This window comes from Vipera ursinii (genome assembly GCF_947247035.1).
Source record: "Vipera ursinii genome assembly, chromosome: 15".
NCBI classification, from domain to species: domain Eukaryota; kingdom Metazoa; phylum Chordata; class Lepidosauria; order Squamata; family Viperidae; genus Vipera; species Vipera ursinii.
In genome coordinates, this window is record NC_139528.1 from 2,899,084 (window position 1) to 2,924,958 (window position 25,875).

The window sequence follows — 25,875 nt, forward strand, 5'->3', positions numbered from 1 at the left end:
GGTCCACATTGACGGGTCTAGTCGTCCCGGCTGCCGCTTCGGGCCGGGAAGGATGGGAGTCGGGGTCCAGCAGCGAGCCCCTCTCAGCCCGCCCACCCTTCCCAAGCCCACCTGCTCCAGGAAAGCCGCTCACCTGCTGCTGCGGCCGCTGCAGAGGAGGGGGGGGTGTCCCTCCAAAGCGACCCCCGACTCTCCCCCCGCCCCGAAAGAAGACCCCCATCACCCAGGAAGCCTGAGCGTCCGGCTGGCACTCCGCAGCCCCTGCTCCCCAGCCCAGGCTGGCCCCTGCGCGCTCACCTGTGCGGCCCCGCCCCCGGCTCCTGGCCCCGCCCCCGGCTCCTCCCCCCGCCCCGTCCCCCCCCCCCCGCTCTCTGGGCGGCGGCAGAGGAGGGCGGCGGAGCCGGGAGGATGCGGGGGGCGTCGCGGCTGCTCCCGCCGGTCTGGTAGCGGCTGCGGCGGCTGTGCGGCCCCCGGCCCGGCGCCTCCCATGGCCCAGTAGCCCCCCGCCATGGCCTTCACCTTCGCCGCCTTCTGCTACATGCTCACGCTGGTCCTCTGCGCCTCGCTCATCTTCTTCGTCATCTGGCATGTGAGTGGGGGTCTCTCGCTCGCTCTCCCTCTCGGAGCGGGGGCCGGGGGAGGGCGGAGGGGAGGGCAGCGGGGTCAAGCAGGGCAGGGGGCTCCTTAGCTGCGGAAGGGAGGGGGGAGTCAAGGGCCAGAGAATGGAGGGGAGGGGGCTCGGGGGCTCGGGGGAAGGAGGGCAGGGGATTCGAGGGCCGAGGAAGGGAGGGGGCAGTCAAGGGCCAGAGATAGGAGGGGAGGGGGCTCGGGGGCTCGGGGCAAGGAGGGGAGGGGGTTCGAGGGCCGATGAAGGGAGGGGGGAGTCAAGGGCCAGAGAATGGAGGGGAGGGGGCTCGGGGTAAAGAGGGGAGGGGGCTCGGGCACGGGGGAAGGAGGGCAGGGGGTTCAAGAGCCGAGGAAGGGGGGCAGGGGGCTCCTTAGCTGCGGAAGGGAGGGGGCAATCAAGGGCCAGAAAAAGGAGGGGAGGGGGTCGGGGGAAGGAGGGGAGGGGGCTCCTTAGCTGCGGAAGGGAGGGGGCAATCAAGGGCCAGAGATAAGAGGGGAGGGGGGTCGGGGAAAGGAGGGGAGGGGGTTCAAGGGCCGAGGAAGGGAGGGCAGGGGACTCCTTAGCTGCGGAAGGGGGGGGAATCAAGGGCCAGAGAAAGCAGGGGAGGGGGCTCTGGGGAAGGAGGGGAGGGGGTTCGAGGGCCGAGGAAGGGAGGGGGGAATCAAGGCCAGAGAAAGGAGGGGAGGGGGCTCGGGGGCCAGGGGAAGGAGGGGAGGGGGTCCAAGGGCCGAGGAAGGTCTAGGAAAGAACTGGAATTTTTTTTTTGGGGGGGGGTTTGGAATCAGCACCAAAGACAGGTCCAGGCTCCCTAGCAAGTGGGCTCTCTCTGCCAAACTCCAACCCGGCTGGTGGTGGTGGTGTGGGGGGGGGGGAGCAGTCCAGCTCCTACCATCATCTATCTCAATCTTCAACCCCGTTTTTTTGAGGGGAGGGTCTTTCGGCGGGGGGGCAGATCTGAGCAATTTGGGAGGGGCAAGAAAGCGCCCCCCCCCCGTGAGTCCCGCAAGCAGGCATGCCTTCGGTCCTAGCAGAGAGAGAGAGGGGGGTTGAGGGAGACCCTTGCAATTCGGGTCTCGGGGTGCAAAGCCCGTCTTATTTCTGTCTGGGAAAAATTGGGGGGGGTCCGTCGGTCTTTTTGAGGGTGGGGTAGCAGAGGAATTTGGATCCATTGGGACCAGAAGGAAAGCCATCTATCCACGCTTAAGCCATCCATCTAGATCAAATAGGCCCTAAAAGGGGCCTTGGGGGTGGGGAAGCCCCCTCCCCAAATTCAGAAAAAGCCACCCCCTTACTCCTGGCCCCCTCCCTCACAACTTTCCAGCTATCCCCTACCTCTTTTAGGGGGCTATTAAAAAACAAAATAAGAGGGGGATTTCCCCCCACCCCTTCTTCCCTTCTGGTGACGTGCTCAGGAATCCCAGGAAAGGATTATATATATATATATATATATATATATATATATATATATATATATATATATATATATATATATATATATATATATATATATATATATATATATATATTCTCCTGTTCCTCCATTTTCTGCCATCCACCTCTCTGCCCCCTCCCCAATTTTCTCTCCTCCATCTGTAACCAAGGAACCTGACTCCGGTTGTCATGGGAACTACATATGTTTACAAAAGAGAGCCCTTTCCTAATAAATGGGATGCTGGCATCAATTTAACTCCTTCCCTGCGGGGGTCTCCTTGGGGTGTGTGTGTGTGTTTTGTGGGGTGGGGGGGGACAGGATGTGAGGGAAATAAATCCCTACAGATCTGATTTGAGTGTAAAAAAGCTTGGAATCCCTGCTTCTTCTTTTTTTAAAAAAAATAAAATAAATAATAATAGATTTGACACACACACAAGACGTGCGGAGAACAGTCCAAAGATCCTTAAACCAGGAAAGGATTTCCTCGATTTAAAAGGAAACAAACCAACATAGGATTAGAACATCGCTTTTGCTTCTCGCCCAAAATCCCGCAGGATTTTAAAAGCCTCGGTGTAAAAATAAAGCCGGGGGTCCCCATTGCAATATTCAGGAACTAATATTGACATGAATATTGCAAATGATCTGAGCCGGGATAGTTTCAATATAGCCTAAGGGGTTATTATTCAGCTTTATTTTTTTGAAATAGGAAAGTCCTTGGAAAGTTGGTTATTTATTTATTTATTTTTAAAAAAATATGCTAGGTGTGTCTCCGTTTAAGGTGTATGTGCTATTTCTTGGTAGGGGGGATTATTTGGGGACCCGTCGTCTAGCTTCAAAAAAGCCGCCCCCGTTGAAACAGCGGAGGGGGAAGTCTGGATTTCCAGGAGCTGGAGATGCAACTTGCCAGTGGCTTAAGTGGAATTATAGTTTCTCTACAGAGGCACTTTGGAGAGTCCGTTTGGTCTAGACGCAGGGGTCTTCAAACTTGGCCCTTTTATGACTTGTGGACTTCAACTCCCAGAATTCCTCAGCCAGCGTGCCTGTCTGAGGAATTCTGGGAGTTGAAGTCCACAAGTCATAAAAGGGCCACGTTTGAAGACCTTTGGTCTAGAGCAGTGGTAGGCAACCTTGGCTCTTTTATGACTCGTGGACTTCAACTCCCAGAATTCCTGAGCCAGCTGGCTCAGGAATTCTGGGAGTTGAAGTCCACGAGTCATAAAAGAGCCAAGGTTGCCTACCACTGCTCTAGAGGTTAAGCCAAGGCATCCAGCAAGAAAGCAAGGAGACGGTGAGTTCTAGTTCTGCCTTAGGCGTGAAAGCTGGCTGGGTGACTTTGAGCCAGTCCAGAAGCTTCCTTGGATAGGTTTGCCGCCTGGAGTTATTTTTTATATGGAATCCTAAGGCCGGAAGGGACCTTGGAGGTCTCCTAGTCTGACCCCCTGCTCAAGGCAGGAGACCTTATATCATGTCAGTCAAATGGCTGTCCCGTCTCGAGGGGGACAGCTCAAGGATACCAACAGATAAATAAACAAATCAAATTATAATTAAAATGCAAGGAATTCAATATCCACTCGGCATTTGCAGGCTCCAAAGTTTGGGGCGACGGAATGCAGCCTCCTTTGCTTCGTCTTCTCGCCGGAAGCAGGGAGGGTCTTAAATCTGAAGACCTTCCTGACCTTAAATCTTGGTGGCTGGGTGTGGGAAATATAGTTTTTCGTTTCTGCAACCGAAAACAAAGACCAGAATCCACGCTTAGCCTTTGTCCTTTGCTGGGTTTCCCCCACCCCCCCCACTTTTGGCAAGAACTCCAGCCCAACCGAAATACGCTTTTGCAAGAAACCCAGCCGGGGGTTGAGGATGCTGCCCCTTGCGTTTCTCGGGACCTGAGTTCGAATGCTGCGCAGAGCATTGCCTCTAGGGGCTTCTCACGACCGTGCCTCGTGCGTGGGCACCTTCAAATCGCACGCACGCCGGCCTGGCCTGTGTGGTTTTAGGTGACCAGGCTTTTCCCCACCACCTTGGCTCGCTGCAGTGTCTTGCCACCTGCGCGCGACACAGACAGATCCTGAGTTTCTAGTCCTCGTGAGGAGAAGGGAGGGTTAGCACGCTGAGCTTGGCAGCCAGCCTTCTCCAAAATATCACTAGACGTGGCGAAGCTTGCTAGACATTGAAAACAGGCTCAATAATTGGAGGCACCTAGGTTTTTTTTGGGGGGGGTTCCACAGTTACCGTTTGGGGGGGAAATTGATTGTCTTTTAGGATTTATGCGTGACTGCTGAGGTGTGAGGTCCCCCCTTTTCTGACCTCTGTTTTTTTTAAATTTCTCAATTGGCACCTCTATTTTGAGAAATATTCCGCGATCCAAAATAAGCCTTTGCCAGGGCTGGCAAAGCACTGGATGCCAAAATTAATTGATCCGACTCGGAGACAGTGTCTTAAAAAAAGCCATCGAGGAACAGATTTTTTTTCTTTTTTCCAGAGGTTACAGCACTGTATTTCTTTTTTCAAAGGCATCCCTGTCTGAGGAACGGAAACTCAAAGAGAACGATGCATTTCCCTTGGGCTAAGTTCAATCTTGGAAAAATCTTGTAAACAGGCATCAAACACACACACACACACCCGCCGCCGCCTTCACCAGCCCTGACGACGTTCCCTAGTTGGGTAATGAGATGTCTGCAAGCCAATAACCCCCAGCTCAGTCAGCACCAGAGTTTGTATAATTTTAGCTAAAGATCAAACAAACTTGATTAAGCTGAATTAAGCAACCATTTGTCTGAAATGGGATAGGGTTTCCTGCCTGAGCAGGGGGCTGGACTAGAAGACCTCTAAAGTCCCAGCTCTGTTATTCTGTTAGTTTTCGAATTATTTATTTATTTATTTATTTAATTTGTATACCGCCCTTCTCCCGAAGGACTCAGGGCGGTGAACAGGGCAATACATATTAAAAAACAAGATACAAAAATTAAAAACGATTAAACAACAATGCCCATGAATAAGTTAGAACACATTAAAAAGGTTAAAACAAATTTATAAAACCCAACTGGCTTCTGTAGGATGGAGCAATTGATGAAAACTAAGTGGCTAGTCCCTGGTGTCAGCCCTCACCAGGGACTAGCCACTGAGTTTTCATCAATTGCTCCATCCTACAGAAGGGAGGATTTCACACGTCCTTCCAGAGGTGACAAGTTTTAGATCCCCTGGGTGGAAAGGACTAGCTGGATGGGAAAGATGGGAGATGTAGTCTCTGGCTTTCCATTGGCTGGGCTGGGCAGGGGATTCAATACATCTGAATTCGCACCAAGAATCAAAAGATATCATTTGTGGATTATCTAGAGGGGGGCAGAGACCCTCAATGGATCCCAGCTCCACCCACCCACCCCTTGTCTGCTGGGTGCAGATTTAACACACAAATACCCCAAAATTGACAGCGTTGGTTGCCCTAGCAACCGACAGTACCTTCAAGGTGAAAAGAAGAATAAAAACAGAGTTCGTTGCTTTCCGGTATATTATTTCTCCGTTTTCTTCCCCCGCGTCTCTGTCATTCTAGAGTATTCTCAGGGACACACACACACACACACACACACACACACACACACACACACACACACACCAATGAGCCCCCAAAATATTGGGGGAGGGGAGAGCTGACATTAGCCCAGCTTCCAAATTTCCAAACTTTTGGGCCCCCACCAAGGATGGGAAGGAAGAAAGAAAAAAAAGGGGGGGGGGGTTTGCGAGAAAACAAGGCCGAGGCAACCAAACGTCGCCCCCACTTCCTGGCACGGCTGCCGTGATTCGGCTTGGCAGGCTTCAGACGCAAATACAGATCGAAGGGGTGCCAAAAAAACAACCCTCCGAGCATTTTGCAGAGAAAAGGATACAAGAGATTATCCCGCTGGCTAACTGGAAGGCAGAAGGTTTTAACAGGATGGGGATTTTTTTTTAAAAAAAAGGGCGAAAAAAAAGAGTCAATCAATCAGAATCAAGAAGAGAAGGGGCCTTGGAGGTCTTCTAGTCCCACCCCCTGCTCGAGCATCTCTATTCCAGACAAGTGGCTTGTCCAGTCTCTTCTTGAAAACCTCCAGCGTTGGAGCATTCACCACCTCTGGTGGCCAGCTGTTCCACTGGTTCATTGTCCTCCCTGTTAGGAAGTTTCTCCTTAATTCCAGGTTGCTTCTCTCCTGGATGAGTTTCCATCCGTTCTTTCTTGTCCTGCCTGCTGGTGCTTTGGAGAAATAGGTAGAAACCCCTCCGCTCCCCCCATCTTCTTTTTTGGCAGCCCTTCAAATACTGGAAGACTGTGATCCTGTCCCCCCCGCCCCCCAGTCCTTCTTTTCCCTAGATTGGCCATACCCAATTCCTGCGACCGTTCTTCGTATCTTTTTGCCATCGCAGTTGGAGAATTTAGCAGGCTGGCTTGTTGGTCTTCACTCCGGATATAAAGCGAGGAGTGCAAATTCCCTCCCTGATCAAAGATTTGGGTCAATTCATAGGCCGATCTAATTTTTGCGTGACCTTAATCGAGGAGGCAATTTAGAGAAGGCTATTTTTCTTTATTATTTTTTTTAAAAGCTAGGCTGAAACCTCAAGAAACGGGACCACTAATACAGGGAGTCCTTGACACGCGACCAAAATAGACCCCCCCCAAATTTCTGCTGCTAAGCCAGGCAGATCTTAAGCTGAGTTTTGCCCCGTTTTAAGGCCTTTACGGGCACGGCCGTTAAGGGAATCACTGCAGCGGTTCTCTTAGTCACGCCGTCGTTAAGCGGATCCAGCTTCCCCATTGACTTTTTGCTTGTTGGAAGGTCACCTGACCCCGGGAGGCTGTGACCGTCGTAAATACGAGTCAGTTGCCAAGCTTCTTCTTTGATCGCGTGACCGTGGCGGGGGGGGGGAATGCCACCACGGTCGTAAAAGTGTGAAAACCAGTCCTAAGTTCCTTTCTCCAGTGCCGTTGTAACTTTGAACGGTCATTAAATGTGGTGCCGTAAGTCGAGGATGCTTTTTCGCCCCCCCACCCCCTCCAAATTCATCCTTCGCTGACTTTTTAACGCAGGACCCTAAATGTCAAGATCAGCCATATGGATATGGATAGGAGTCGTGCGTTTTTGGTTCCAGGCCTAATCCATATTTTTTTAATTTTTTTTATTTTTTGGTTAAGGTGAAGAGGTAGGAGAGACTCCCACACCTTGGTTCGAAAGAAAACTCTCAAAACTTAAAAATCTTAAACCTTGGCTTGTTCAGGCGGGCAGTCCCTTAACCCCGAACCTCCCAAACCTGGCTAACGCTTCCAGGTCCGAATAAGAATAATCAAAGGCGACGTTTACATCAGCTCAGCGTTTGCAGGACTTCAAGGTTTGGGGTTGATGTCGTGGGAGATTCATTTTCTTAGTTCAGGGAGCTGGTTCAAGCTGGAAGCCGTGAGGGTCTTAAAAGCTTAAAAATAGCTTTTTTTTTTTTCCTTTGCCGAATCCCGGTTTCACGGCTATCAGGGCTGACAATGGCAAGTGCCATTCGGAAGGCAGAGCAGAAACAATTGTTCTGAAATTGTTTCTCCCGATGCCGGATGGATCCTGGAGAGAGACGCATGTCTGGAAAAACGCCTGTGCGATTTGCACGGTGCTTTAAAATGTGAACCGTGCCGGGAAGGCGGGGTCGGGGGAGAAAGAGGTCTTTTTACAGGCTGCAGTCCTCCAGTTACAACAGCTCGCTTAGTGGCCGTTCAAAGTTACGAAAAAAGGCACTGGGAAAAGGGACTTAGGACCGTTTTTCAAGCTTACGACCGTGGCATCATCCCCCCACGGTCACAGGATGAAAAGATTCTGCCACTTGGCAACTGACTCGGATTTACGTCGGTTGTAGTGCCCCGCGGTCACGGGATTCCCCGTTGCGGCCTTCCGAGCAGCCAAGTCTCGCTTTAACAACCGTGTCATTCATTTAACAACTGCAGGGATCCACTTCGCCAGGCTGACAAGAAAAGCCCTCAAATGGGGCCAAACCCGCTTAAGGCATTTTCTCGCTTAGCGACCTTAGATTTTGGGCGTCCGTTGCGGTCGTAGGTTGAAGGGCACCTGCATTTGCAGAATTTGGCTCTGTTTTCCATCCGAGGCCGGAGAAAGTTTGAATGCAAAGTGCAATCCTTTCCCTAAGCAGTTGTCCCCAGGATTTTCGGCTGTGTTTCAAATTCAGTGTGGTGGAAAAAAAAACACACATGATTTTTAGACACGCATGACAAGGCAACAGGAATGTCTCGTTCAGGTGGGGAAAATCTGTTCGCTCCAGGCTTGGGAGCGAACCGAGTGCCATAAATCTTGGTTTTCTGACCGGGAGAACATTTCTAGCGAAGTGTATTTTGGGAGGATTCAATTCTCCACGATGGCTTTTGGGGCCGGAGACGGCGAGATGGGGTTAATGTCCCGTTTCCTTAGCCTTCCGAATTCTCCGATGCCCTGTGCATTTTCTGCCTGTCTCTTTCATGGAGCTCTCCAGCGTCCTGAATCACCTCCTGAAAAAAATCATCCTTTGATCTGTAATTGGGAAAAGGAGATGGCATCAGAGGATCCAGGGCTGAGAATCAGTCCTGGGAAAAGTGGCCCAGATGCGGCTTTTCATCAGCTTAGGACCCGGGGGGGGGGAGGGGAAGGGAAGTTGTGTGGGAAAAGGAAAGGGGAGAAGGGAGAGAGGGAAGGAGAGAAGGGAGGAAGGAAAGGATGGAATGTGGGAAGGAAAGGAGGAAGGAGAGAAGGGAGGGAGGGAGGAAGGAAAGGATGGAATGTGGGAAGGGAGGGAGGGAGGGAGGGAAGAAGGAAGGAAAGGATAGAATGTGGGAAGGAAAGGAGGAAGGGAGGGAAGAAGGAAGGAAGGAAGGAAGGAAGGAAAGGATGGAATGTGGGAAGGAAGGGAGGGAGGGAGAGAAGAAGGAAGAAAAGGATGGAATGTGGGAAGGAAAGGAGGAAGGAAGGAAGGAAAGAGAGAAGGGAGGGAGGGAGGGGTGGAACTTGGGAGAGAGGGAGGAAGGAAAGGGTGGAGCATGGGAGGGAGGAAAGGAAGGAAGGGAAGGAAGGAAGGAAGGAAGGAAGGAAGGAAGGAAGGAAGGAAGGAAGGAAGGAATATGGGGGAAGGGAGGGGAATTCTGGGAGTTGAATTCCAAGCATCCAGCTGCCAAGGTTGAGAAACACAGGAAGGAAGGAAGGAAGGAAGGAAGGAAGGACATGGGAATGAGAAAAGATGGAAGGGAAAAGAAAAAAAATCAGGTTCATGAGGTCTAGAAACCTGTCCTTTTAAAAAAAGGTGTCATCTGAAGACAGAATTTGTTTCCTTGTAGGGGTGCATAGCCTATTTGAGTGAATGCAATGCCGGTGTCTCCCTTCAACCACCTTTAAGCACTACATTGAGGCAGTGGTGGGATTCAAATACGGGAACAACCGGTTCTGTGCGTGGATGCCGCTTCCCGGACGTCCATTCTGGCCGTGGGCAACAAAAGAATTAGCTACCGGTTCTGCCGAAGTGGTGCGAACTGGCTGAATCCCACCACTGCGTTGAGGGCTTGCACCAAGCCTCCGATAAATCTTTTCCATTTTTCCCTTTGGTCGATAAGCCGAAATGTGCAGATCAGGCTGGTATTATTTCTTTTTTTCTTGCCACCTACACGCTCCTTTTTCACTGCAACCCTCCTGTTGAACCTTTGGGAAACAGTTCTTCTTTTTAAAAAAATATATTTATTTTTATTTTTTTAGAAAAAAAATATTCACCTCTTTTTTTTAACATATATATATATATATATATATATATATATATATATATATATATATATATATATATATATATATATGGTACCCGGTAGACAGTAAAGGGTTGGGGGGGGGGAGAAAGTAAATGCAGGCAGATTCAGGAAGGAGAAAGACACCCGTGGTGTGAAAATTGCTCCGGCTGGGCACACGGAAGTAAGGGTGTCAGCGTTGCTAGGCATTTTTTCCCGGGCTTCAGTGGGACTCAGCAGGCTTTTGACAGGTGATGGATGTAATTCGTGCTTTGACTGTCACTGGAGGAAAAAAAAAAAAAGATGAATTTCCAAACCGGGGAGGGGTTAGGATTAGACAACAAACACGTGCTCGAGATGTTGCCGATGCTCCAACACTGGAAGTTTTTAAGAGGAGATTGGACAACCATTTGTCTGAAATGGGATAGGGTTTCCTGCCTGAGCAGGGGGTTGGACTAGATGACCTCCAAGGTCCCTTCCAGCTCTATTCTATTCTATTCTATTCTATTCTATTCTATTCTATTCTATTCTATTCTATTCCTCCATTCCATTATTCTATTCTATTCTATTCTTCCATTCCATTATTCTATTCTATTCTATTCTATTCTATTCTATTCTATTCTATTATTATTATTATTATTATTATTATTATTATTATTATTATTATTATTATTATTCTATTCTATTCCTTTCCATATTTTATTCTACTCTATTCTATTCTATTCTATTTTTTTTACACACACACATCCCTTTCTCATCTTTCTTTTCCTGCCTTGTCTTCCCGCTCGGAAAGATCCCCCAGTGGTGCCCTTTCCTCCTGGAAGACCCGCTTGCCCTCGTGAGCCGTCTCCGCTGTCCTTTTCTCGCCCCTGGCAAGTCTCACCTCGTCGTTATCTGCAGCAGGCGACGTTGCGTGGGCAGGGAAGCGCCTATTATGGGCTGGAGTAGAAAGATCCCTTCTAAATGAAAGGATTTTTTTTAAAAAAACATATATATATTATTTTGTCATGCTGGGAGGCAGCAAAAGTTCAGCTTCTCCGCCAGCAGAGGACAAGGGACCTGGGGAGACGTGGGCGGTTCTGGCAACGTCATCAGCCGTGCTGGGCTTCCATAGATTTCTTTTTTTGTGGGGCCGTGGGGGAAATAAAGAGAGAGAGAGAGAGAGAGAGAGAGAAAGAGAGAGAATTAAAGTGTCTTTTTTGCTCCAGAGAGATGCCACCAGGAAAGCGATCCGCTTTGACTCAGCCAGCTTGGCAGGCTTTTGCAGGCCATTGTGTTCCTGAGAAGATGCCACAGTGGAGAATGGCAGATGGGGCTGAAGATCAGCCTGTTTGTTTGTGTGTGTGTGTGTGTGTGTGTGTACACGCAGCATGGTGGCTAAGGCAGGAGAGTGGTGGGAAAGATGAGAAAATGCCAAAGTTATGAAATTTAGAATTAGAATTAGAACAGAACAGAATAAGAAATAAGAATAGAATAGAATAGAACAAAACAGAACAGAATAGAATAGAATAAGAAATAAGAAATAAGAAATAAGAATGGAATGGAATGGAATGGAATGGAATGGAATAGAATAGAATAGAATAGAATAGAATAGAATAGAATAGAATAGAATAGAATAGAACAGAATAAGAAATAAGAGAATGGAATGGAATGGAATAGAATAGAATAGAATAGTGGAATGAATAGAATAGAATAGAATAGAATAGAATAGAATAGAATAGAATAGAATAGAATAGAATAGAATAGAATAGAATAGAATAGAATAAGAAATAGGAATGGAATGGAATGGAATCGAATGGAATCTAATGCAAGGGTTGATGGGAATTGGAGTTCAACAACCTCCAGAGCTCCAGTCCAGGTCTAACTTCTAAACTCCAAAATGTTCCCCTCTCAGTTTAAAGGTTTAAGGGTGTGGATAAAACCTGACGCACTGACTCCCCTGTGCTTTCAGGGTGCACCCTGTTTTATTTACTTTTTCATCCTTTCCTTATGGAACATCCATGTAAGTTTCGCGATGCGCGGGAATGACAGTTGCTGGTTATAACGGGGGACCTGCTGCGTGATTTTTTCCCTTGCCCCGTGAACAAGAATATTTTCTGAATTCCTTTCTCTCTCTCTCTCTCTCTCTCTCTCTCTCTCTCTCTCTCTCTCTCTCTCTCTTTCTTTCTTTCTTTCTCTAGATAATCGCCTTTGACGAATTGCACATAGATTTTAAGAATCCCATCGACCAGGGCAATCCAGCCAGGGCAGTAAGTCTAAACATATCATGTCCGAGGTGTGTCTGTCTCTGTCTCCATTTGTTTGTCTTCTCTCTCTCCTTTCCTGCCCTCTCTTCCAGGTCCTCCTTCCTCGCTGGTCAAAAAAAAAAAAGCAGAAAAAAATAATTTATTTCCTCTGTTTGGTTGGGTGGCCTGGAGGATACACTTATGGATACACTTTTTTTTAAAAAAAACACCCTTTTATATCAACCCAAATGCATCCGAGAGGGTTTGCACGGTAATTTCTGTAGAGATATATACGGATGGTCCTCGAGTTAATTGCTGATATAATTTAGGAAGAGATTGATTGCCCAGCCGTTTGTCAGGAACGGTATAGATAGAGCAAAATGGACATTGCCAACAAACTCAGAGTTCTTGGCTATGGTTAGGAGGGCACTGACTTTTCTAGGCTGCCCTATGTATGTTTCCTGGCAAAATACTTGGGAAAATCCCATTGGAGGAAAATTCCATTTAGGGTTAGGGTTAGGTCACCATGAACTCATACAGCAAAATGGACATCGCCAACAAACTCGGAGTTCTTGGGTATGGTTAGGAGGGCACTGACTTTTCTAGGCTGCCCTATCTATGTTTCCTGGGAAAATACATGGGAAAATCCCATTGGAGGAAAATTCCATTTAGGGTTAGGGTTAGGTCACCATGAGCTCAGAGAGCAAAATGGACGTCGCCAACAAACTCGAGAGTTCTTGGGTAGCCTATTTTTTTTTTTAACAAAAATGATGTAAGGGTAGTAATTGAGTCCAACGGTTCTGTTGCTAAGTGAGACAGTTGTGAGTTTTGCCCCATTTTGCATGCTGCGTGCGTCGTTAACTGAAGCACTGCATTTGTTAAGTGAAGAACACGGTTGTTAAATGAATCTTTCTTCCCCCGTTGACTTGGCTGGTCAGAAGGTCACAAAAGGGGATTGCGTAACCCCGGGAGGCTGCGACCGCCGTAACTATGAGTCAGTTGCCAACAGTCAGAATTTGGAGATGCAACGGTCGTAAGGCTGAACAAAAGGTCACCTTTTTCACTGCCGTCGTAATTCTGAACGGTCGCTAAACGAACGTCGTCAGCCAAGCGCTCCCTGTAATATCTCGGTTTTTATTCCTCTCTTGCTGGGACTCTCGCTCGCCTAGAGGTGTGAATGCCTCCTTTTATTTTATTTTTATTTGGCTTCCCAGTCTAAAATTCAGCGGGAAATTGTCAGTTTTAGCCACCGTGTCCTAAGGCTCTTTAGGGGCTCCAGAAAATGCATTATACTTCAGTCACTAAGTGAACGGTTTTAAGTCGAGGACCGCAGTACTTGGATCTTTTCGCTTTCTTTTCTTTTTTTATAGTTTGCCATTTTCCAGAGGAGCTTTGATGCAGGAGGGAGGGGGGGAAAGGAGCTGTTTTCTCGAGCTTTTGGCTAGACGAAAGCTCTGGATTTTTTGAAAAAAAGGAGAAACCCCTTTTAAAAAAATTTTTTCAGAATCCAGATCCTCGTCCCAGGCGGACCTGATTAAACGGTTTCCTGCAGGCGAGGAAGCCCCCGTGAGCTAAAAGGAGAACATTGCAAGATTAGCAAAAGGCATCTTGCAAAGTCCCAGATCTTTGCAACGGCCTCGAAATTGTGGCTGGCACTGAGATGTCTCTCGGCTGGCCCATTGCATCCTCAAGGTATAAATAGTCTGACCTCAATTTTTAATTTTTTATTTTTTTTCCCCTCTGATCCCACCGGGTGCAGAACGAGGTTGATGCCCTGGATCTTTAAAAAAAAAAAGAAAAAACACACTTGCAAGCTCCGGACTGCGCAGGTGGAAAAATCTAAAGGCTGTCGCCGTGCTTTTCCACCGTCTTTGCACGGAATCTCAAAATAATAGCCCTGGAAAGTTTTGCATGCCGACGCAAAGAAATGGAGCAGAGATTTCAACTCGGAAAAAAGATCTCCTGCCCTTTAGAGCCACGGAGCTCTTGCAGGCATTTCATTGCCAAACTAGGTAACCTCATCAGTGCTAGAAGGGAGGAGGGTTTGCGAGGAGGAGGAGGAGGACGACGACGACTATGGGTCCTTAATGCTCTCTGAGCTTGGTGGTTTCCTTTCAGACATGTCTTGACCCAACTAGGCAACATCATCTGTGCTAGAAGTGAGGTGGGTTTGGGAGGAGGAGGAGGGGGAGGAGGAGGAGGAGGAGGACGATGATGACGATGATGACGACTATGGGTCCTTAATGCTCTCTGAGCTTGGTGGTTTCCTTTCAGACATGTCTTGACCCAACTAGGCAACATCATCTGTGCTAGAAGTGAGGTGGGTTTGGGAGGAGGAGGAGGAGGAGGAGGAGGAGGAGGAGGATGACGATGATGACAACTATGGGTCCTTGATGCTCTCTGAGCTTGGCGGCTTTCTTGCAAACTTTTCACGACCCAACTAGGCAACATCATCTGTGCTAGAAGGGAGGAGGGTTTGGGAGGAGGAGGAGGAGGAGGAGGAGGAGGAGGAGGAGGAGGAGGAGGAGGAGGAGGAGGAAGGCGATGATGACGATGATGACGACTATGGGTCCTTAATGCTCTCTGAGCTTGGTGGTTTCCTTTCAGACATGTCTTGACCCAACTAGGCAACATCATCTGTGCTAGAAGTGAGGTGGGTTTGGGAGGAGGAGGAGGAGGAGGAGGAGGAGGAGGAGGGCGATGATGACGATGATGACGACTATGGGTCCTTAATGCTCTCTGAGCTTGGTGGTTTCCTTTCAGACATGTCTTGACCCAACTAGGCAACATCATCTGTGCTAGAAGTGAGGTGGGTTTGGGAGGAGGAGGAGGAGGAGGAGGAGGAGGAGGAGGATGACGATGATGACAACTATGGGTCCTTGATGCTCTCTGAGCTTGGCGGCTTTCTTGCAAACTTTTCACGACCCAACTAGGCAACATCATCTGTGCTAGAAGGGAGGAGGGTTTGGGAGGAGGAGGTGGAGATGTGGGGTCCTTGATGCTCTCTGAGCTTGGCGGTTTTCTTGCAAACTTTTCACGACCCAACTAGGGAACATCATCAGTGCTAGAAGGGAGTGGGGTTTGTGGAGAGGAAGAGGAGGACTGTGGGGTCTTTCGGCTGTCTGAGCCTGGTGGTTTTCTTGCAGACGTTTCATTACCAAACTAGGTAACTTCATCAGTGCTAAGGAGAATGGGGCTTGCTCCCTGCAAACAAGCTCCTTGTACATAAACAGAGAGCAAATCCATCTCCTTCTAGCACTGATGATAATTACCTACTTGGGTCATAAAATGTCTGCAAGCAAATAACTTGGAGAGCACCAAGGACCCCACGGTTGAATCCTGAGCCACAAATAGTCTCTTCTTTTTGATATCAGCCGAAGCTTATGACTTCCAGTTCCCGAATTCAGTTAGAATTTGGACCTGGCAAATGTTACCGGGCGCCCACTTCACAACTCCACAACCTTGTCTTTTTTCATGAGATCTGGGAACTTTAGTTCTCAGCTTCCATCTGGAAGCCATAAGCTCCCCGTCTGGGATTTGCAGCCAAGAAGCCTTGCCCCATCCATCCTTGCACTCTTCACTTACCTCAATCTTCCCCATCTGTAAAATGGGCTTCAGAAGTGGGGCATTTTTCGTGATGCCCAAGCGACTGTACCACAGAGGCCCGTTCTGGGGACGCATGTGGCTTTTCTCCAGGCGACTCCCTCAAATGTCTGAAAATTTTAAAATAAAATAAGAATATCAAGCTCAGGGCTAACTTGACGGATTGAGGATCTTTTTCGGTGGTTTTGCAAAAATGGGGAAATCTTTTTGCAGCCCCCAACTTAAGTCACCCAACCCTTCTCTTCCCTCCATTGTACTTATTATCCCTGCCGCAAGCGACGGTTTCAACATGTTTTATATTTCCCCCGCAGAGAGAGAGGTTGAAAAATGTCGAACGCATCTGTTGCCTTTTGAGAAAAGTGAGTATGGCGCCTTTTTCCCCACTGCATTTAATTTTCTTTCCCCCCCACCCCCCTAAAGATCCCTTTCTAAGGAGCGCCAGTTTCTGGATATGTCTGTTCAAAGCTGAAGGACCCGAGGTGTTAATATCAATTTCTAATGACTTAGTAAGGCCACACTTGCAATGCAGCTTCCAGTTTTGGCTTTTCACAGTAGAAGAAAAGATGCTGAGACTCTGGAAAGGGTGCAAAGAAGAGCAGCAAAGATGAATAGGGGACAGGAGGCTAAAACATACGAAGAACGGTTGCTGGAATTGGCTTTGATTTGTTTAATGAAAAGAAGGACCAGTGGGGACAGGATAGCAGTCTTCCAGTCTCTCAGGGGCTGCCCCAAAGAAGAGGGAGTCAAGCTATTCTCCAAAGCCCCTGAAGGCAGGACAAGAAGCAACGGATGGAAACTCATCAAGGAGAGAAGCAACCTGGAACTAAGGAGAAGTTTCCTGACAGAATTCCTTCCTTCCTTCCTTCCTTCCTTCCTTCCTTCCTTCCTTCCTTCCTTCCTTCCTTCCTTCCTTCCTCACCTTCCTTTCTACTTCCCTTTCCTTCCTTCCTTCCCCCTTCCTTCCTCCCTCCTTCTCTCCCTCCTCTTCCCCTTCCTACCTTCCCTCTTTCCATCCTTCCCTTCCCCACCCGTTCCTTCTTTCTTTCCTTTCCTTCCTTCCTTCCTTCCTTCCTTCCTTCCTTCCTTCCTTCCTTCCTTCCTTCCTACCTTCCTTCCTTCCTTCCTTCCTGTCCATCTGTTCTAGCCATCCACCCATCCATCTCCTATCTATTTCTGTCTGTCTTTCTATCTGTCTCTCTCTCTTTGTGTGTGTGTGTGTGTCCAGCCATCTATCCGTCCATCCCTCCATCTTCTACCTTTTTCTCCCTCCCTCCCTCCCTCCCTCTGCGTCGCGAAAATGCAAGTACAGTTATCAATAAGATCCAGCTTCTTGTTCTTAACAAAGTTCTGACTTTCTAAAATGAGCTGTAAACCACCAGGGTTTTTTTGGGGGGGTGGGGGCGTTCACCGCCCAGGATTATTCTTGTCTGGAAGTGTGGCTATGTACAAATGTACGCACGCACATAGACACACACTACAAAGTGAGGTCTGTTCCTCTCAAAGCTGTTGCCGTTTGTTCCTGCCAGTCTAAATTAAACTGAAATGAACAAAGGAAGTGGTTTCTGCATTGGGGTTAGTGATGGGGAAGCTTGTCATCTCTGCTCAGAGGTTCAGTTTGGGCAAAATTACCCAAAAGAGATTTGTTCAGCCTGGTGTAAGAAAAGCCTTAAGTGGACCCCTTAATTTGGCCCTCCTTCTGTCTTGAAATCAACACACCCATCGCAATATATTGCATTGCATTGCATTATTTTGTTGCATTACTATAATACATTGTGCTGCATTACTATATTGCGTCATCACATTATACATTATGCGGCATTCTTATATTGCATTATTTCATTGCATTCCATCGTATTATTATATATTATGCGGCATTCTTATATTGCATTCTTACATTGCTTTATGTTGCATTATTATGCTGCACTACTATATTGCATTATGTTGCATTGTTGCATTACAATACATTATGTTGCATTCTTATATTGCATTAATATACTGCATTGATATTCTCATATTGCACTCTTACGGTGCCTTATTTTACTACATAATTACATTCCCTTTTGATACTGTATTATTGCCATATTATTTTTGCATTATTACACAGCATTATTCTTACATTATCATTTATTTTTTGCAAAAGCAGATCTGGCTTAGGAACCAAATGTCAGCTAGTTCATCCAAGCTAGTTCATCCAACCTTAGATTTATGACAGAGATGTTGTGACACCTGACAAAACGTTAGGCTGTTCACACAATTGTCATGAATTCATTAGCCAGCCAGTGACTATTAATAAGCATAAAACCTACGGTTGATTTTTTTTTCTTTCTCTCTCATCTTTTCTGAGTTTTTTTTAAAAAAATAATAAGATTAAAGTTTGCCTTGTTAATTATGCAAGCCCCCAATAAATAAAACGAGGGGGAAAAAATCTCTTTTTTTGGAGGCAGCTGTACGAAAATCCCTTTTGATAACGTTGGCATCGCTCCGATTACAAAAGGGAGCGTTGAATAAATCCCTTTATATCGGAAGGATTTTGTGCAGGAGAAAGAAGCCGTCTTGCTGGTTAATTGTGCTGTGGGGATTTCCTGAGGATAATGGTTTTGTACCTAAGGGGTTGCGAACCGTAAGCAGAGAACACAACAATCCCCAACAAAAATTTCAGCTCTTTCCATCTGATGGGGGAATCTGAGGTTTTTTTTTCTGACAGCTTGTGGTTCCGGAATATTCGATCCACGGACTCTTCTGCCTGATGTTCCTCTGTGCGGCTGAATGGGTGACTCTGGGCCTCAATATCCCCCTCTTGTTCTACCATTTGTGGAGGTAAGCCCCCCACCCCTTTATCCCTCCCGGCGGCCTCCTTCGCCCACCCGGGGGGTGGGGGGGCTTCCCGTCAGACACCAGCCAGCAAAAGGAAAGCAGCATCAGGTGGCAACTGGCCAGGCACACAGTTGCAAATTTTAAAAAAAGGTTTTTTTAAAAAAAAATCGTTTTTAAGGAAGGATTTTGCTTCTTCTCCTGGGGAGGGAACTCAGTAGTAAAATGCAGGGGATAGGTTGGTGGAAATTCTTACTGTATGTCTTTAAGGACAATCCCTTCCTTCCTTCCTTCCTTCCTTCCTTCCTTCCTTCCTTCCTTCCTTCCTTCCTTCCTTCCTTCTCACTCTCTTTTCCTTCCTTCCTTCCCTTCCTTCTTCCTTTCCCATTTCCCCCTAATCCTTCCTTCCTCCCTGTCTCTCTCCTTTCTCATGATCTTTTCCTTCCTTCCTTCCTTCCTTCCTTCCTTCCTTCCTTCCTTCCTTCCTTCCCTCCTTCCTTCCCTCCCTCCCTCCCTCCCTTCCTTCCTCACGTGACCCCGGGATGCTTCCCCCATCACAAATACATTTATTAAATAAAAATCAATCACTAAATAAATACATTCTGGTTGCCAAACACCTGAATCATAAACCTGTGATGACGGTCATAAGGAGAGGACCGGTTGTAAGTCACTTTTTTCAGTGCCACTGCCGCTTCGAACAGTCACTAAGCGAAAGGAAATACCCTCGAGGACTTAAACCTGTTAGAAACTTTTCTTCCTGTACTGAAAATGAGAAAAAAAAAGTTGGGGAATTTTCTTTTTTTTTAATTGAAAAGTTTTACAAAAACAAAGTTTTACCCCCACTTCCCCCCCCCACTTCCCAGAGCTAAATACAGGATTATAGTTATAATAATCATATTCTAAATAGAAATTATGCAAATATACAATTAACCAAGTTCATAATGTGCTTTAACTCCCCTTTAACATAGCTACAATCAAAGTACCAATATCAATACCCCACTAACATCTACTCATAAGCTAAATGGAACTTTTTAATCCCATATTTATTCTAGATATAATCTATCCATCTCCTCCAAACTGAAACATATCTTTCCTGTGAATGATCCTTCAAATACACAAAAAATCTTAGACATCTCTGCAAGATTCGAAACTTTAGACACCCATTCTTCTATAATAAACAAACTATCCTTTTTATATTCAACATCAAATTAGTTTCTTTAACATCAAAATCTACAATAATACCCCATTATCCAATAGATTCAAAATAAGACTAGCATCCCAAACCTTTTCTATCAAGGTACCTATGCATATTTGTAACAAAATTCTTTCATATGTTTTCTGTAGGAACAAGTCTATCTCTCATATTCCTTTCCCGCCATAATTCCAGATCTTCCTTCAAATAAAAAAAAAGCTTTAGGCAATTTCGAATTAAAAAAGTTTTTAGAGGGTTCCTTCTTGTCTTCAAACGGCACCAAAACTCCATTCCAGTCCCTCATCATAATAACAAATTTATAATCCAGTTCGATTAGTCTCTGATGTAAAAATTTAAAGAATTTTTACTATTGTTGACTTGGAGCATATAATCTTCTTTTTAACAGATGCTATTTTGTCGTTTATATACGTCACTAGGCAATGTGTGTGTCCTTGTTTGTTGCAGTGTGCAAAAATAGACACTAGCGGGGCAAATATGCGTATATATTTCATCTATATCGAAATAGCTCGTTTTGGTTCTAAAAAAAGAACAGACGGGACATCCTTCTGATTCTGTTTTGGAAATTAGATTTCGGGGTGTGGAAGAGAAGCTTGGCGTTATTAAATAGAAAGTAGCAGGAATCCAATGAAATCCCAAATTTTTTAAAAAAGTCCCCAAAATTCAATTGTTTTTTTTTTCCCTCGTCCTTCTGTCTGAGTGTTGAGTTGGTGAGATTTGATCTCGTGATCTTGAGTTGGTGAAGTTCCATCCTAATAAATTCTGGACTGCTGTGTTTTTAATTTGGAGTCTGATGGGTTTTCTTCTGGGGTGCAAAACCTCAGAATTGGTCATGTCGGGGTCAAAAAGAGCCATTTTCACACTGGGCCATTGTGAGGCCACAATTGGTCATTCTGCGGCCACAATTGGTCATTCTGAGGACACAGTTGGTCATTCTGAGGCCACAGTTGGTCATTCTGAGGTCAGAATTGGTCATTCTGAGGCCACAGTTGGTCATTCTGAGGCCACAATTGGTCATTCTGAGGTCAGAATTGGTCATTCTGAGGTCAAACTGGATCATTCTGAGGCCATAATTGGTCATTCTGAGGTCAGAATTGGTCATTCTGAGGCCACAGTTGGTCATTCTGAGGTCAGAATTGGTCATTCTGAGGCCACAATTGGTCATTCTGAGGTCAAAGGTGGTCGTTCCGAGGCCACAATTGGTCGTCCTGAGGTCAAAATCGGCCACCTTGAGTTCACAGTTAGCCATTTTGAGGTCAGAAATTGGCCGTTTTCCGATCAGAGTTAGCCATCTTGAGGCCATCGTTGGTCAGATTGGACATTTTAGAAACCTCTGATTTTTTTTTTCCTTTTCATTTATTTTCATTTGTCTGCCTTTCTTCTCTCCAGGTACTTTCACCGCCCGGCAGACGGTTCTGAAGTCATGTATGATGCAGTCTCTATCATGAATGCTGACATCTTAAATTATTGCCAGAAAGAATCATGGTGCAAACTGGCTTTTTATCTGTTGTCTTTCTTCTATTATCTGTACAGGTGAGTCCCGATTTTTACAGGTCTCCATAGCTGTTTAAATTTTACCCCACTTTTCTCTCATCGATTATCCAAAAGTCACTAGAAACATTGCCATGAATAAGATCTCGACTTATGGCAGGAAGGAAGGAAGGAAGCGAGGGAAGGAAGGAAGGAAGGAAGGGAGGGAGGGAGGGAGGAAGGGAGGAAGGGAAGGGAAGGAAGGAAGGAAGGAAGGAAGGAAGGAAGGAAGGAATGGAGGGAGGGAAGGAAGGAATGGAGGGAGGGAAGGAAGGAAGGAATGGAGGGAGGGAGGGAAGGAAGGAAGAAAGAAAGAAAGAAAGGAAGGAAAGAAGGAAGGAAGGAAGGAAGGAAGGAAGGAATTGAATTAATTTATTGGTGGAATGGAAATATTGATGGAACAGGAATCACTCGACAGAATGGAAGGGATTTATGAACTGAATTATGGATGGAACTGATTTAATGAGGGAGTGGAATTTTTTTTTAATTTACTTATAAATCAAACTTCTTAACTGACCGTCTCCCTTGCAGAAGGGCAGTACACCTTTTCATCAATATAATAAAACATTAAAACGAATAATTTTGGATGGAAACATTTGAAGAAAGTTATGGACGGAAGGGAACTGGTTTGATCGAAAGGAATGGATTCATTGGTTGAACGGATGTGAGATTATTGGATCGGTGTATGGATCGACTGAATGGGGTTGAGTTAATTTGGTGATTTAATCCGGGGAGCCGGATATGCAAGGCACCCCATTGCCCCCTCCCCCCCCGTTTTCCCCAACCCTCCTGCATTTTGCAAAAGTGCGCCCGTGACCCCCTTCTTCTTCCTTCTCCCTCCTCTTTCAATCGATCCATTTTTTTGTACGACGGTCCCAGGCCAGCAAGTAAGAGCATGCAAACAATAATAATAGTAAGGAATTAAAATAAAAGACAGACGGAATAATCCATTGCGGTTGGTGGTGGGTTAACGGTGGGCCGTTCAAGCTGGCCTCATTTTACATACAGCAGAGCAGAATTTGGCCAGAGGAACTATAGCTAGTCCTTGACTTCACACACATACACACACACATACACACAAACACCAACAACACACAAGCACACGGGGGTCTTCTGTCCCCAGGCCTGAAACATAACTAGTTCTTGGCTAATTTTCTTTTCCTTCGTTTCTCTTCTCCGTCTTGCTTATTCTTTTAGCCTTCTTTTCTCCTCTCGTTTCTCCCCCCCCCTTTTTTTTTTTTTGCATTAGTGACACCCCAAACACACTTTTTCCAGGGCTGTTGCAACGTTGCACGGTCGCTAAACGGAACTAGCGTTAAGCGAGGACTCTCTATATAGCTTCTCTGGCCAAATTCTGCTCTGCTGTATGTCTAATCAGGCGCCCACCCACCCACCCACCCCCGGTTAACCCACCGCCAGTCGCAGGGTGTTATTCCGTCTTGTCTTTTGTTAGTCTGTCTCGCTTAGCGACGGAAATTGTGGTCGTAAAGCGAGGACTCATCTGCACGCCAGGTTTTCTCGGACTAACGGCCCTTCTTCTTTTCTCCTTTCCACCCCTCGCCGCCCAGTATGGTTTATACGCTGGTGAGTTTCTAATCGAGCCAACCAAAGGGGCAGGACCCTCCGATCGACACCCCCCCCCCCTTTGGACCTTCCGGGATGAATCGAAGCGCCCCCTCCTTTTTTTTTTTTCCTTCTGGACTTTGAAACGCAAAGCCGAGACGGACCCACTCGTGCCTGAAGCCGATCAAGCCGGAAAGCCACCACCGCCTTTTTTTTTGCCCCATATGGGTGGGGTGTGTTTCTGCTTCCCCCCACCCCCACCCCCGTGGTCTGGAAAACACCCCCCCCTCACACCACCACCCCGTTATGATTTGGAGAAAGAAGCCAGCATCCTTCCCACGGCTGGACGCTTCCAGCTGCGTCCCCACTGGACTTTCGGGGGAAGTCTGCAAATGGATTTGGGGTGAACAAGATCCCTTTATCTCTCCCACCCCCCCCTCTTCCATCTTCGCCACTGGGTTGGACCCATTCCTGCCTCAGCTCAGCTTTGAGTTTCTTCTCCCCCCCCCTTTTTTTTTGGGGTGGTGGTGGTCTAGGGGCCAAAAATCCATTTCTCAAACAAAAGAAACGAGGAAGGGAAAACCCACAAGGAAACTCCCCAAATTTGGCAGCTATTTAATTGATTCTGTGCTCTGGGGTGGGGGTTGTAGCCTTCTCCCCCTCTTTTTCTCCTCTCTGGAGGACTCCTGTAGGATTTTGGGGGGTGGGCTGGGATGCAAAAAAAAATAAAATAAAAATAAAATAAAAATGGGCTGTTTTCTTTCCCTCTGTTTTATTCTGGATGCTCTGGTCCAAGCATCTGTTGCTAGGGCAATAGATCAGCCTGGCTCCTATCCCCCCCCCCCCGCTTTTCTTTCTTTTCCTTTTCACCCACTCTTGTCGTTTTCATCCCGTTTTTCCCTCAAATTACGAGCATCTCCATTGAGGAAAGCCAGCTGTCTGTCTTTTGGGGGGGAGGGGTCCATTTTCCTATTAGAAAGACATCCCTCCCCTGCGATAATCAATAAATTTTAATGATTTTTTAACCAGGGGGAGGGTGGGGAGAACTATGCATCCTAGCCCCCAGGTTTTTTTCAGGAAAAAAAGAAAAAAAAACGAACCAAACCCCGCTGGCTCGAAAGCAATAGCCTTAAATCTGCTAGACTGCTCCTGGCTGTGGAGGCTTTGCTTTTCCTGTTTCCAGTGAAAAGGGATTTCTTTGGCCTTCGCCTGTTTTCGGCCCCTGTGGTGGTGGTGGGGGAGGGGGGAAGGCAGATTTTTGCCAGAGGAGCAGAATTTATTTTATTGATTGAGTTCTCTTTTGATTTATCGGGTTGTTTGTTTTTTTATAAATTGAAATTTTAGTTTAGAAGCCAAAGGAGGGAGAGGGAGGGGCCCGGAGTTTTTGCAATTTGGTGATTTTTTGGGGGGTCTTAATCAGCCACCCACCCGATCGATGCCGCTTTAAATGCCCACCTAGTAAGAGATTTAACCCTTGTGCCAATCTAACATTCGCCAGGAAGGAGACCCCCCCCCCCCCACTAGGGCAAAGATGAAAGAAAAGGTTTTAAGAGGAGATTGGACAGCCATTTGTAAGGTTTCCTGCTTTGGGCCGGGTGGGGGTTGGACTAGAAGACCTCTAAGGTCCCTTCCCAGCTCTAGGATCCCATGAAACCCCTTCAGAAACAAAGGCTAGATAATCTAAAGGGCCAGAGTGGAATCAAAATAGTTTTAAATTTCCTTCTTCCCTGGAAATTGACGACGATCCTGGTTTTTAGTAACATTTGGATTTCAATCCTTGTGGTGCCACGTGGCAACAATCTCCAAGCTTGGCAACTTTAAGACTTGTGGACTTCAATTCCCAGAATTCCCCAGCCAACATCTCCACAAATCTTTCAAGTTGGGTAATTGGTTGGCTGGCAGGGGGATTCTGGGAATTGAAGCCCACAAGTCTTGCGTTTGCCAAGTTTGGAGACCCTGCCTTAACCCAAATTAGCACAAATCACCAAAAAGATTGTCCGCCCTGATTTCTTTCTTTTTCCCATATATTTTTCCATCTATTTTTCTCCTTTTTTCCCCCCTCTCCATCCTTTGCATTGGCTTGTTCGGCAAAGAGCTTGCGACTGGCTGACCAAACGGAACAGGCAGGAGCCGAAACTCTGGATTTTGGGGTGGGGGGAGACTGCTGGACCCCATTTCTACCCCTCCTGGGGGCCACTGTATAAAACAAAGTGCTGTTGGAAATAAAGACGATGATTTGATTGTGGCCAGGAGTTCCGCTGTCTTGTGTGAACGAAAAGAAGGCAGATTTCCTTCGGAGATGCCAGCTCACCTGGAGGGCGTCTGGACACCTGCACTGGGCTGCCACCTTGATAGTTCTCGACTTGCAACCACTCACTTAGCGACTGAAGTTACAAGAGCACCAGGAAACGTGACTTACGACCAGTCCTCGCCCTTACGACTGTCGCAGCATCCACGTGATGACCTGGTCAGGATTCGAGTGCTTGGGAATTGGCATGGTTTGTGGAAGGAAGTGGGGGGTGGCAGAAGGAAGAAAAGAAATAGGGAGGGAGGGAGGGAGGGAGGGAGGGAGGGAGGAAGGAAGGATTAGAGGAGGAAGGAAGGATTAGAGGGGGAAGGAAGGAAGGAGAAACGATAGGGGAAGGGAGTGATAAACATGGTGAAAGAAGGAAGGGAAGGAGGAAGAGGGAAGCAGGAAAGGAAGAAAGGGAGGGAGGCAGGAAAGAAGGAAACGGGATAAAGAGAAAGAAAGGAAGGGGGGAAGGAAATGTGGGTGTTGTGTGCGTGTGCACACACGTGCGAAGAGCACAGGAGAGCCGTGTCTGCAGACGGTGTTGCCGGCATCCAGCCGCCCCCACAGCATTGAGCTGTCTTTCTCTCCCAGCTCTTGGAAAAGCTGCACCATCCTGACACACACACACACACACAACACACAAAGCACACGGTAGGGGAGGGGCGGCTTCTGTCCCCAGGCCTAGAACACAGCTAGTTCTTGGCTAGTTTTTACCTTTCCTTCGTTTCTCTTCTCCGTCTTGCCTATTTTTGTCAGCCCTCCCTTCCTTTCCTCCTCTCGTCCTCCCCCCCCCCTTTTTTTTTTTGCATTAGTGACACCCC

General features: G+C 47.1%; 1 protein-coding gene across 1 annotated transcript in view; it reads left to right on the forward strand.

The window, feature by feature from the left end:
• Positions 1 to 265: 265 nt before the first annotated feature.
• TMEM151A (transmembrane protein 151A) overlaps positions 266 to 25,875 on the forward strand; it is a gene marked incomplete at its 3' end in the record, with an annotated part of 44,668 nt that continues 19,058 nt past the window's right edge. Inside the window, exons 1-6 of the mRNA XM_083374721.1 lie at positions 266 to 589; positions 12,000 to 12,068; positions 15,959 to 16,006; positions 18,352 to 18,464; positions 21,058 to 21,201; positions 22,767 to 22,782. Coding sequence (XP_083230847.1) covers positions 509 to 589; positions 12,000 to 12,068; positions 15,959 to 16,006; positions 18,352 to 18,464; positions 21,058 to 21,201; positions 22,767 to 22,782 — 471 coding nt within the window. The 5' untranslated portion in view covers positions 266 to 508. The remainder of the gene's footprint in view (positions 590 to 11,999; positions 12,069 to 15,958; positions 16,007 to 18,351; positions 18,465 to 21,057; positions 21,202 to 22,766; positions 22,783 to 25,875) is intronic.